The sequence below is a fragment of the Aquila chrysaetos genome, chromosome 3 (genome assembly GCF_900496995.4).
Source record: "Aquila chrysaetos chrysaetos chromosome 3, bAquChr1.4, whole genome shotgun sequence".
NCBI classification, from domain to species: domain Eukaryota; kingdom Metazoa; phylum Chordata; class Aves; order Accipitriformes; family Accipitridae; genus Aquila; species Aquila chrysaetos.
In genome coordinates this window covers 77151005-77163477 of record NC_044006.1, presented here as the reverse complement: position 1 = coordinate 77163477, position 12473 = coordinate 77151005, and the positions used below count along the sequence as shown (strand labels likewise).

The 12473-nt window shown below is 47.7% G+C and overlaps 2 protein-coding genes across 4 annotated transcripts in view; one reads left to right on the top strand and one right to left on the bottom strand.

The window, feature by feature from the left end:
* TMIE (transmembrane inner ear) overlaps nucleotides 1-373 on the bottom strand; it is a 36047-nt gene extending 35674 nt beyond the window's left edge. For both annotated transcript variants that reach the window (XM_030010550.2, XM_041122750.1), the window contains exon 1: nucleotides 162-373. In XM_030010550.2, coding sequence (XP_029866410.1) covers nucleotides 162-260 — 99 coding nt within the window. In that variant the 5' untranslated portion in view covers nucleotides 261-373. The remainder of the gene's footprint in view (nucleotides 1-161) is intronic.
* A 4364-nt stretch (nucleotides 374-4737) lies between these two features.
* Nucleotides 4738-12473, top strand: part of ALS2CL (ALS2 C-terminal like) — a 47147-nt gene continuing 39411 nt past the window's right edge. Inside the window, exons 1-2 of one of the 2 annotated variants that reach the window (XM_030008828.2) lie at nucleotides 5470-5566; nucleotides 6657-6719. Coding sequence is in view for 1 of the 2 variants with exons in the window: in XM_030008826.2 (XP_029864686.1) it covers nucleotides 4847-4849 (3 nt within the window). In the remaining variant the exon portion in view is untranslated. Of the gene's footprint in view, nucleotides 4850-5469; nucleotides 5567-6656; nucleotides 6720-12473 lie in introns of those variants that run through there. The other variant, XM_030008826.2, reaches the window with a different exon arrangement.

The following is a 12473-nucleotide window of genomic DNA, read 5'->3' as shown; positions in this document are numbered from 1 at the left end:
TAGAAAGCAACGAGCATCTCCCAAAGAAGACTCTAACTCCTTGGAGCCACCTTAAATTCCCGGCTGTCTGCCCTACCTGTCCTCCCTGGGCAACATGCATGGAAAAAACACATTCCTGGACACCCCCGAACCCCCAGTCTGTAAAGCAAGTTGCTCCTTACCTCGATTAACTGTGCCACGGCAGCTCTCGAGCAGGACAAGAAGAGGGAGGAAGACCTCGCCCAGGAAAGAGGATGCTGCAAGGGTGGATCCCACGCCATCTTCTCTTCCCAGTATATCTCCGACTTCTGCTCTGTAGCCCAAAGCAGGGGAGGTTATGAATAACCCAGCCAGCTCCCAGCAGCGTTCAGCATTTACCAGAAGCGGTCGCGTGCTGTCCCGTGGCCCTTCTTTACTGCCTTCCTTTCTAAACCAGCAGCCACAGAGCTGACGCCGGGGAGTCATTAATTAATTAGACTGGTGTCGCTTACAGAGTGCTCTGCTGCTCCTCAAGCCAGCCTTTGTGAAGGGGGAACACGGGGAGCAAAGTAGCGCTCTGAGCTCTTGCTGCTCCCCCAGAGGAAGGCGATTCACTCATTAAGATAATTTTTTTTTTTTTTTTTTTTTTTTTTTTTTTTTTTTTTTTTTTTTTTTTTTTTTTTTTTTTTACAGCTGCCTGACTGATTCCAGCTCTCTTGCTCTTGTTTTTCTCCTGGCCTGTTGAGAGAATTCTCTTCCCCTAATGAAAAAGGGCTGTAAGCCAAGCTGATGCATCATCAGCATCATAGCTACCCTATCCTAGCAGAGTCCAGTGTTACTAGAGGTGAGTATTTGACATCTTGGGGTTTCAAAAGCTTCTTTCATCCCTGAAAGATCTTGTGGCTCTGTTGCTACAGTCAGCAACTTCACCCGGACTTGATCGCTAAAGGGAGCTGAAGGCAACTGGGAAGAGCATGTGCATAGCAGGTTGTAGAAGCTAAAACTGCAGGGGCATCTCCGGCTAAGCTCTGCTTGAGGGGCTCCAGAAAATTGTCTGAATCAGGTGGGTAGGGAGAGCACAGCTTGGGGGGGTTGAGGGACCATGGGACTTGAATCTGGATTGTCCTTCCACCAAGGAGCAAACAAAACCTTCGGCCACAAAGTGAAAAAGAGGGTCAGGAGGAGAGTGACTGGATGAACCAGGTTTACTATATTGTCCCATACTCATAACTTCTTGTAGTATTCTTTCCTGGGAGAAGCCTGGGATTTCAGGCAAGAAAACAAGCAACGAGATCCAGGAGGATCCAGTCCCTCCTGCTACTGTGTTCTAGCACTTTTAGAGAACTAAGCACAATTTCAGGAAAAATAGCTCCATAGCAAATTAATATTTTACAAGCTCAAATAGGCAGGCCAGCTTTAAGGTTTGCATTACTGATTAGATTGTGAAGGTTAGAGGAGGGTGGAATGACGCCAACACGCGCATTGCTTCAGAGGAGCAGCAGCCGTTCGGTTCTCTGCCGCGTTTGTGCTCGCTGCAGACTTCCACGGGGACTGTTAGCTGCCGTGTTCCCACGCGTGAGATGCTGGGAAACCACGCACTTGGCAAATCCGTATAAGAATTAGGTGCTGCGGAAAGGGAATGCGGGATGTTGTGTCATGAGGTCTCATCAGCAGACAACAGACGGTGGCAGCATCGAGGCAGGGAATTATGCATCTGCTTCAGAAATCGCGCAGCTTGGTCCTCCTTTCCCAGATGAGAACCCAGTCTGGGGCTCTGAGATCCTAAGCAGTGGTTCACCAAGCTGGTTTAAATGTTTTTCAGCTTGATTTCTGAAGGAAATGGGGCTTTTGGACATGATACTTTGCTTGCCCCTCTCCTCCTCCCTCTGCCCTACCTTCCCTCCTCTGGACTTCTAAAACTTTGCTGTTGTTTTAATTCAGCTGAATTTGGCCAAGGGATAAAGTAGGGGAGATATTGAGGTTCTGTGCTTTCCATTTTTTAAAAAAAACACACCATTGGGTAAAAAATTAAACCAGGTGTAGTCCCCATGGAAAGAAGAAGGATAGCATGTGGACTATTCTTGCTGGTCACCAGAGGATCTGTGCTGGACAGAGATGCTACGACCAGCCGAGCCATGGGGAGCTTTGGGTTGTGCCTGCATCTTGTTAGACACCAGCGAATGCAACTACAGGGTGTAAATCCATCACAAACTGGGCTGCCAGTCCTGCTGTTTATGGGAGTGCTTCCTTTTAGAAAACATTGTCTAAGCACTAGTACTAGTCTGCTTAAGAGGAGCTTGTGGAAATGCACCTGCTGCGCTCTGGGTGAAACGCAATATAAGCTCCCTAAGCCTCTGCGTTGCTATTTCCAGAGTGCAGTTTATTATTAGTGCCTTGCCCATGAGCTGGGAGTTCAGCTCTGCTCCCATCCTTTTATTTCTGGTTTCTCAAGAGGTGTGGGGTTTGGAGTTTTGTTTTTTCATGCACTGAGCGAGTTAGACTGTGACTTTCCTGCAGCTGATGGAGAGCTATCTCCTCTCCGTGTGCTCATGAACCAGGCCTGCTGTGGCATCAAACCACTGCTGGAAAACATTTGTGCCAAGAGCTATGCAAAAATAGCACAAATAAACCTGATGGGTTTTTTTTCTAACCTCCAGATTTCTTATTCTATATATGGGACACTGAAGCAGAGTGCCTCTTTTAGTTTTCAGGGGAAAAAAACGTAGATTTCTGCAGACTCCAGACCTTTCAGCACTTCATAACTTCATTTCAGCTTCTTTCCTTGGGACAATTTGAAAGTACCTGGAGTGGGTCAGCGCAGAATCTCCTGCTGGGATTTTAAAATATAAGATTTCATGTTGGCCTTCTATTCCTTTGAGGTTTTGGGGGGGGGGGGGTTGTTTGTTGGTTTGGTTGGGGTTTTTTAATGACAAGGAGGACAAACTAACTCTTTATATGCAAGCATCTACTTGTAATTTGGTGACCTGACCCCTTGAGCTGGATATTTTGTAGAGAGGAAAAAAAGTGTTGCAAAACTTCTGAATTTAGCAACAGTGAGGAAGTGGGCTTTGCAGAGAGAGGGGAAATAGTTGTCTTTTCCCATATACAGCCCTACCAGCAATGACCCCTCACCGGCTAAGGTTGCTCATAGCCCACATTGCACACGCTGTTGTGTACTCACCGATTAGTGGATGACCACCAATCTCTTAGTGAAACCACAGGCGCTGTTAAACTTGTCAGCCTCCTATTTATAGCTTGTGCCTTTTGCATCCTCTTGGGAAATAAATGAAATGTGGCTCTTGCTAAACATGCCATCTCGCCAATCACTGCGGCGCTGGCGTTGTCGCTACACAAAAGCACGACAATGCCGTTTGGGAGAACATCGCGGTCTTCAACTCAAGCGCGGCAGCAAGAGCCCCACGGGTCAAACTATTGAAAGGGGATGTGGCTTTTGCCTGTCTCATCTTCTCCCCCACGCCAGAGCTTCTTTGCTATCTGCCTGCATTTGGAATAACGGGCAAATGGATGAAGAGCTGTGGGGGACTCGAGGTCTGGTCTCTCTGGAAGTGCACTGAGCATGTAAGAAGAGAGCAGGGAAGTGAGTCTCCTTGCTTTATTCTGACTTCATTGATATCGATATTTGCCAAGTAGCTGGGATTTTTTTAACAGAGATTTCTAATGCAAACGTCTTTTGTGAGAAGGCCCCCAAAGAGAGAAGTTGTGTGTCCTGCATGTGCTCGTGCTCACTTACATGTCGTAAACCTGTTTACAGGCACTGTTGACGGAAATCTGAGACTGGACCGGTGGGTAACTTTCGTGCACGTCACAGCTGTGTTACACTGCTCGTTCTGCTGGGTACACGCTGCTTCCCTTCCTCCACGTGCTTCAGAGCACCTGGAAGCCGTGGCGATAGGCACCGTGCAGGGTTACAGCGTTTAGAAAGAAATAACGCTTAGCCACGCAGAATGCATGTTCCTGAATGAGTGGGAATAAGGGATCTGGCGGAAGATGAAGGGTCTCCTTTCCTGCCCAAGCGTGGGATCATCTCTGTCCAACCACCCCCAGAACTGCCATGCCCTCCAGCAATCACTTCCAGGCTTTCTCTGCTCTCCTCGCTCTTCCCCCAGAGCAGCGAGGTCCCGAGCCCATGTGCTTGCCTGCTCTCATGTTTGGACATTTCCAGGGAGACCAGGCTCCCAGTTCCCCATCGCTCTTCAGCCCAACCATGAGCAAAGAGGAGACAGCCCCAGGGCAGGGGAAGAGAGCTGGGAGCCAGGAGAGGGGAGGAATGGATCTTCTTAAATACCTCTGTCTGCAGCTTAATCCCCAGAGCATGGTGAAATGTTTTTCCCTTCATCTTCGCAGCTCCCCTTTAGGTAGTTTGAAGGTTGCCCTCTATCCCTGCAGACTGTGGCTAGGAAACCTCCTTTGTAGGAGAAATGCGGAGGCTGCATTTGTTTTCAGCTGGCTTCGTCATAACTTGCCTGCCTTGCGCACCGCAAAGGCATGACAAGCTTTCCCGCAGAGCTGAAGGCAAACTCAGGAACACCCCTAACGCTTGCCTACGGGGAACGGCAGCCACATCACCCGTCTGTGGCTGCCGTTTCCCTTTAAATTCTCTAAAAGCCATTCAAGTGTTGAGTTGCTCACTGAAATTTAATGTGGAGACTGGCCAAGCGATGGCAGCCTGCCAGGGGTTTCCATGTCTACCAAGAATGTTTTGCAGTGCACCTTGGGAGAGGAACATTACTTCCTTGAATTATTTTTTTTTTTTCCCCTCCCCTTAAAGTGAGTAAATAAAGCAGCTGAAAATTTAAAGCAGGCAGCTTTCACCACCAGCTCCTCTTTCCATTCACATGGCTACATATCCTGGCTGACAGCTCAACCCATGGTAAGACGGACTTTTTGCTTAGGTGGCATTCGGCTGCCAGGAGATGCTGCTAAACTGTTGTTGAATTGGTCTTGTGGGAGATTGTGGTCCTATTGCAAAATATTTGGCTCTGTGCCATGATGAAGATCAGGGGGTTACAGCTTTGGAAATGGGGTGATGTTCAGTGCGTGGCAGTGTCTCTCTCCAAAGTTTATTGCTTGGGTATTTTGTAGGGTTAGGAAAGGACGCCTCCATGTTTAAAACGCAAGACAGTTTGGGCAGGCTGTGAATTCAGCAAAATCCTGCCATCTCTGCCTCCGTAAAACAGGAATGTTGCTCGTTTCCTACTTGCATCGAGGCAAATATTCACAAAATCCCTCCCCCTGCTGATGGGACGTGCGCTGCGAGAGCGGGATACAATGGTGTGATTCACTGCAACACCGTGGGCAAGGTGCCTTTGTTTCTCCGGCACCGTGTCTCCAGGCGGTTGGACTTCTTACGTAGCCGACGTGCCTCGCAGTTGCAGGTGGCTTCCAGCCCAGTGGGACAGGGCTGTCCCCATTTAGCCACTGAAGTGAGAGGTTGGACACAGCCAGCGTGGTGCCGTGGGAAGGTCGCTCAAAGGTAAGGAGAGGACCACTGGTCTCATGTGGCCACAGAAAGAAGGTCATCTCCTCCTGGTTTGCTCTGCCTCCAGGGACAGTGTCGCAATCACTCGTCATTGCTCTTACAGCAAAGGTGGGTTGCTGATGGCTGCCTGGTCTATGCTGCTGTCTCAGTGGGGGATTTGAGAACTGGGAGGGATAGGAATGGGGGGAGACTGGGATGATACTTGCTCTGCTCTTCAGAGTTGCTCATGTGTTGGCTGGCACTCATCAGCTTCTCCCATGCTGCCTGTAATTGAGGAGAGCCTTTCCCAGTCCTCTCAAATCAAATGGTGGCTTTCTCAGGAGGTACCCATAAAACCCATCTGGGTGATGGAGGGGGACTGGTCTTGCCCACAAGAAATGTCTCATGCGTTAAGAAAGAAAATCTAGTTGATTTCTGCTCTCCATCCTTCAGCGAGTCTCTCACCTATCTGTAGCTTGGCACCCTTGCTCCTCTTTCATAACTCCACATGCCAGATGCCTCCGGCTATCGGATTGCTCTGATCCACCGACTGGCTGTATCTGACATAGCTTGCCAAGGAATGGGAACAAGGCCCCAGCATTGCAGCTGGGGTTGTGCCACCCTGCTCGGAGCGTTTGGAAGAGCCCTGGTAAAAGTCACCGTCCTCCTGCCGTCAAGCACTGTAGACCTCTGTGCTGTTCTGCAGCGCAAAAGATTCATGCAATTAAGTACTTGCTTATCTCACTGGTACGTCTTCTCTGCTCCAGCTCGGACAAATTTTCATGTCATTTTCAGAGCCAGAAGGGTTGTAATCATTCTGCTACAATGGAAGAGAAATACAATGCTGCTTTTATTATTACACAGTTTTCCGGAGACTTATCCGTCCAACTAACCACTGAAAGGCTCATGGTTTCAGATAACTGCATAGAGGAAGAAGCTGTTCTGAGCTGAAAGATGACAGCTTGGTGCTGGCATAGGAAAGTGGGTTTCTTTGTGTCTGTTTTCCTGTTTTCTAGCTTCCTGCATGCGTAGCAGCTCTTATGGAATTGGGACTGACTGACAGAGGCAGTTTTCCTTTTTAGCAAGGCCTTTGGTTAGACAAGCTACCACAGAGTAATAAATAGTTTGGAATCATGAGTCATGTTTCATTCTTGTAACTAAGTGGGCATTATGGGTCTATTTAAAAAAGGCTTCATTGTTTCTGTATTTGTTGTTACAGAGAAGTAATCCTCAAGTAGAGTCCTGGTGGATTTCTTGGACTGGCCAGCTGTCACTGTCGAAGGTAGCTGCTCTAAGGACTGGTATTTCTATCTGTTTTGTTCTGTGGAGTAAGAATTAGAATTGCTTTACTGAGCAGTAAGCACATTAGTCATGTAATGCCACGTAGTATGGTGTCCCAAATGAGCTTGTGTCTTTGGATATGATATGGGACTTGGTGCACTTGCAGAGGTGCTTGGTGTCTTCCCAAAGTGTCTGTAAACCATATGGGCTTTCCAAAGTTCTGAGAGCAATGTAGCACCCTGACCTTTGGATGGCAGCTACGACCGGATGGATGGGCATCCTGACTTGCCCCTCTGCCCTCAGGGTGGAAGCAAGTACCACAGGTCACGCAGAGGGGGACACACCTTGAAATGGTGACCATCCCCACCATGACCATCTAGTTCTCCTGCCTTGGCAGCCTAATCTTCTGTGCTGTGTAGGACAGGGGGAGGATGGGACCGGTAGGCGCAGCTCATGATGCACAGTTTCAGTACCACCTCGTTGCAGCTGGAGTTTGTCCAACAGCCTAAGGAACTGGTACAGCTTGACTAACAGGCACAAGGAGACATGTTACTCTCGGGTACTTTTTGGTCCTTGGATCAGGACCAAAGTTTTGTCCCTTATGGTGGTGGCCAGTGTGCTCCTGTTTGGTTTTGCCCCTTTCCAGCTCTTCCTTACCCTAAAGAGAACCAGGTGCTACCTGGTGAAAGCCTTCAGCCAACAGCTACTGTCTGTCCAGGGTCTTGTCAATGCGTTGGATGACCTTGGACTTCTACAACTTACTTAAAGGTGTAGCGAGTCCCTGCCAGTGATGGACCTTTGGCAATGCTGGTGCTAAGAACTGGGTCTGCCGCAGACCAGGCACTGCATGGACATGTCATCAGAGACAGTCCCAGGACCAACTGCTGTCTAACAGAGGAGAGTGCAGGTGGAGTAGACTTGCCAAAAGTCATGTAAACAGCCGGGCAAGTGGTATTTACTTCATTTGGCTGCTGAACTACAGCCGAAATGTCTTGACTGTGCACACTTCCAGGAATTAACTCTTGACTTTTCAAGCTGAGAGCCTGCGTGGGATCAATACTGTGACATTTAGTTTGCGTCTGAGCTCTCCGTCTAGCAGACACTGAGACTAGAGGTTGTAGGAAGAGTCAGTCTCTTAACTTTGTACGGGGCTTTCCTACATAAGGAAATGAGTGTGGTAAGGAAAGATATTGAGTACATATCACTATCTTTTCCATGGCTTGTCTCCTTACACTTGTTCTGTGCCTGTCTTGCTCCTGGCCAGTCCTGTGCTGCAATCTGTCCCTGGTCTTGTCTGATATCTCTGTCTCTCATGGACAGGAATACAGATACAGATAAATGACTGTTTGCAGTGCCTGTTACCTGAATTCTTCTGTGCATCCTGACGTGAGTGTGGAGAATTTCTAGAAGTGTTAGACTTCTACACTGTTTTACTGCTGAATGGTAGCTCAGATGTACAAAACATGTCTGTACCCATTGTTGGTCCCAGTTTCTTGTTCCTTGTTTTCTGTTCACTCCTGCCTTGCGTGCCTCTCTTACCCTTTGGGGAAAAGGCTTGTGTTGCCTCAGTGAAAAGAATCGGGACAAGTTTGATTATCAAGAAGATTGTGAAACTTCTTTTGCATGAGATATGAATAATTGCACACTTAGCTCCTGTTTCCATGCATAGTTTCCCAATGGCATGCACAAATACTGTGCTTCTGGGCTTGCAAGGCACACGAGTTAGAGAGTACGTGCTTGGATCAGACATCCACCTCTATGTTAGAGTCCCCCGAGTGAATCTGAGTACTTCAGCTTGTTGCTCCCGTCTGGGGTGGGTGCTGTGTCTGATCGTTAGCTGACTAAAGCATAACAGATCCAATGAGGTCCCAGCTGCTATGACTGCCCTATTCCTTGCCAAAGCCTCAGATGATCCTGTGGCATGCCTGTAGCAAGGCAGCAGAAATATCAAGTCAGAGCTAGCTGAGGTTATGGGCCTGGTGCCATCTTAGATTTGCATTGCATCCTCCATCTTCCAACTCAGTCCTCTTTTACTTGACACCAATGTGCATCTGAAACTCTTGGGATGTCTTGAGGGGTAAGTGAAGCTGCCAATTTTTTTAAAATAGCTTTTTGGAAGGAAAAGAAAGCTATATGGTACTGGGATTTATGGTAGGAGGAACTATCTTTTGTTAGAGGAAAAAAAAAATTTTATTTTTCTCATGTCTTCAAACAGCCTCTACCTAATGGTAAGCAGCAGTTGAGGTTTCACTGAGTGATGCCATGGGAATGGGAGGCTGCAGGCTGTTCGCTGCTGTTCTGGAGCATGCTTCAGTAATCCCTTATCAGAGCTGGTATAGTCAAGGACATTCTTGTAAATGAGTCACAAAGCAGCTATTTCCAGAATGGTTGGTTCTTGTAACATGGGGTGGTATTGCTCTGGTGATAGAAAGATGTGCTGGCCAACAGAGCTGGCTCAGCATCACTGGCCCCAGAACTCAAGAATTTGCCTGGGACCTTCAGCAGAGGAACCTGGACTATAAATAGGCTTTGGTTAAAACAAAACAAAACAAAAACTCCTTGATGGAAAAGGCAACTTGTTTCAGGAAAGCTATATTTGGAAGAAACTATGAGAGTGGTGAGACACTGGAATAGGTTGCCCAGAGAAGTTGTAGATGCCTCATCATCGGAAGTGTTCAAAGTCAGGTTGGACGGGGCTTTGAACAACCTGGTCTAGCAAAAGGTGTCCCTGCCTATGGCAGGGGGTTGGACTAGGTGATCCTTAAAGATCCCTTCCAACCCAAACCATTCTATAATTCTACGAAAGGAGACATTTTCTCACGAGGTACAAATTAGGGTGAGAATTGGTGGAGGTTTCTGTTCTTGTGGCTAAAAACCCCAAGCAGGAGGAGCAAGGTGAACTCCTTCTCTTAGAGTTTCCTTGATCAAACCTAGTTTGGTATTTCTACAGGGGTAAACGCTTTTAATTGCCATAGGTTGTTGAATGCCAATTTGCTGTGCCATCTATTTAAGGGCAGACCTCTTGGAGACAGTATATTTGGTGCCACTGCACTGCAACTGCCTCTCCCCAATCCCTTGAGTAGATGTTTCTAGTGACGGTGTTAAGCCTAGCTTTAATCTGTGTTACCCAGAGTGACACATACAAGCATAGGAAACAAAGATTTAAAACTGAGGTCAAGCAGGAGAGCAAAATATAAAGCCTGAACCACCTGATATTGCCATCTGTAGATGAATGCTAGTAGCATGCCCTAAGCTCCTGGCTAGAAATCATATCACATGCTCTGTGTTTAAGATCTGTGGCTGCGGATAGCCAGCAACAATTTCATTAATAATGGTCTGGTCAGATAATGGGAGAGAGAACTAGAGCTGATAGGGAAGGTTTCTGAAGACTTCTGTAGAAAACCACTGTGTTTATTTAATAAAAACTGTTAGTAGAAGCAGCTTAGTTCTGACAAAACTCCAGGTGTAGACTCCTTTTTTCAAAAAGAAAAGCTGCATCTGTCAATGTGCCTCTGATTGTTGTTATTGTTGTTTCATTTTTTACAATTGAAAGTCTCTCAGGTGTACATCCTTTTTTTTTTTGCTTCAAGTTTTGAAACCAACAGGACTTTTTGTGTTCATGTTGATCAGGGCTAAAACTTACCTATTTGCAAAATATGTCTTTGGGTGTGTTCTTTCTTACCCCTGAATCAGAGCAGGATGGGGAAGCAATTGCAGTATTACCTTTACAAGATGAGAAGCAAGTCTCATACACAGCCTTAGATGCTCTTGAAACATCTGTGTCCTCATTGCTGTCCTGTCTACTGCAGAAATGTTCTGGACAGCAGAGCACTATTGACAATTACCCTTTATCAGTCTTTACCTTAAGAAATACTAACTGTCTATACACTATAGGTGATGGACCATGCTGTGTCTCACCCTCCATATCCAACCCAGACCTAATCTGGTCTTAAAGGCTGGATGTAAAGATGTCCACAGGGTGTTGAAGGTTCCCATCATGGATGCAGAGGAGTCAGAGTGGTCCTAGCTCTAGGATGGCTTGGTGGTTGCTCAAGTAGCAGCAAATTACTGTCATTTTTTGCCCAGTGTTTTAAGGCAAAGCAACGAGAATTCATGCTGTAACCTGTAGCAATCTGGTAGCTGCTGCATAACCAGCTGAGTTGTCCATGCAATGGGGACCGGTTAGCAGACGGTGGGAATTATCCTGGTCTGGAAGCTGGAGGTCTTATCTCTGTTGAGGACAGCTTGTAGGGGGCAGGAATGTGAAGCTGTTCAGAGGAAGATAAATTAAAATCTTGGCTGTCTGGTTTGCTGTCCATCCAAAGGAGCAAGGGTGATTAGGGCTGGGGAGAAGTGGGAGAAGAGGAAAAGCAGCAAACGAGTAGGGGTGTACTGAGAATGGGGCCACAGAGATCGTGACTTGCCTTGCCCACATCCAGGAGGGATGGCTCAGAGCTGAAATGCAGAGGCACAAACATCAGGGCTTGGGGCTTCTGCTGCTGCTCCTTGGGGTTAAGGCTGAGAAGAAGCCTGGAGGTCTCAGACCAAACATGACATGTGTGCAAATTCTGAGCATTTCCAGAGAACTAGCTGAGTGACTGGAAACAGAATTCTGCTGAGGAAACAAAAGCAAAAGAGGTGTCCCAAACCAAACTTTTACATCCCTCTGTGTCAACACAGTTTCAACACAGCTTTACCAGACTGGGGTTAAAGAGGGGAAAAATACGAATCCAAAGCACGCACGACAAGCTGCTTGACCAGAACTGTACAGAAACAAGCCACGAAGCTGACTGAGCCTGAGGCCCAGACCCAAATGCAGTCAGTGGGTTGAACCAGAAGACCTTAGATGTAAGGTTGGCTCTCCAGTGTCCATCTCCCGTGGTGTGGAGCAGAGCCCCTAGGCCTTTCATGCAATGCCACAGGGGAGCTGGAGATTCCCAAACCTTCCAGCTCAATAGGGAAACGCTCAGCACTGGGATCTCTGAAACCCTCTCCACTTTCTGGAGGGTAGGCATTATCATAAGCTCTGCCAGGGAGCAATCTGCGTCCGTATAGGATCTGGAGGCTGGCAAGTCCTCCTGGGCTCAAGCACCTATGCAAAGACTTCGAAAGGACTTGAGGCACGTGTCTGTCATCTAGTCCCTTGTAGGTGAGCACTTCCTCAGCATGTGGAAAATCTGATTTCGATCCAAATTTTGGACTGGAAGAAAAAGGTCTGTAATTGTGCCAAAGTCCTGATCACCAGCTCTTTGGCTTTGCAGCTTGCAGAGCAGGTAGGAGGCCGGCAGTGAGCTCATTGCTCGCTCATCCTTTCCATTCCCTGGCTGCATCCTTCCCCAGTATCGTTCCCCGCTGCGTGTGAGGTTTGCTGCTCTGAGGGTTGCTGCTCTGCCTGCCTGTACAGTGTAAACCATTGTGTTGTGGCAGACAGTGAGTTATGGGCACATCCATCTCTGAAAAGACCCCAGGAGTCCGGGAAAGCGGGAAGGAAGTCAACCCAACAGAAGAACCTCTCTGAACAAAAGCTGATTGAGGCATCTCCTGTTACACCCTGAGCATCCTTCCCATAGAAAATGACTTGTCCTGATCCCTCAGCCCAGTAAGTTTGAATAGTTTGTAAAAGTCCTTGAAATCCTATAGCCGGGGAGAAGGCAAGCTGCTGAGTCGTAACGTGTCGGAGCGCCTGGGAAAGAATGGGGCTTTGTTAGTGCTCTTCAGCAAAAGGGGAGGGCATGGGGCTTTTGTCAGGCAGCGT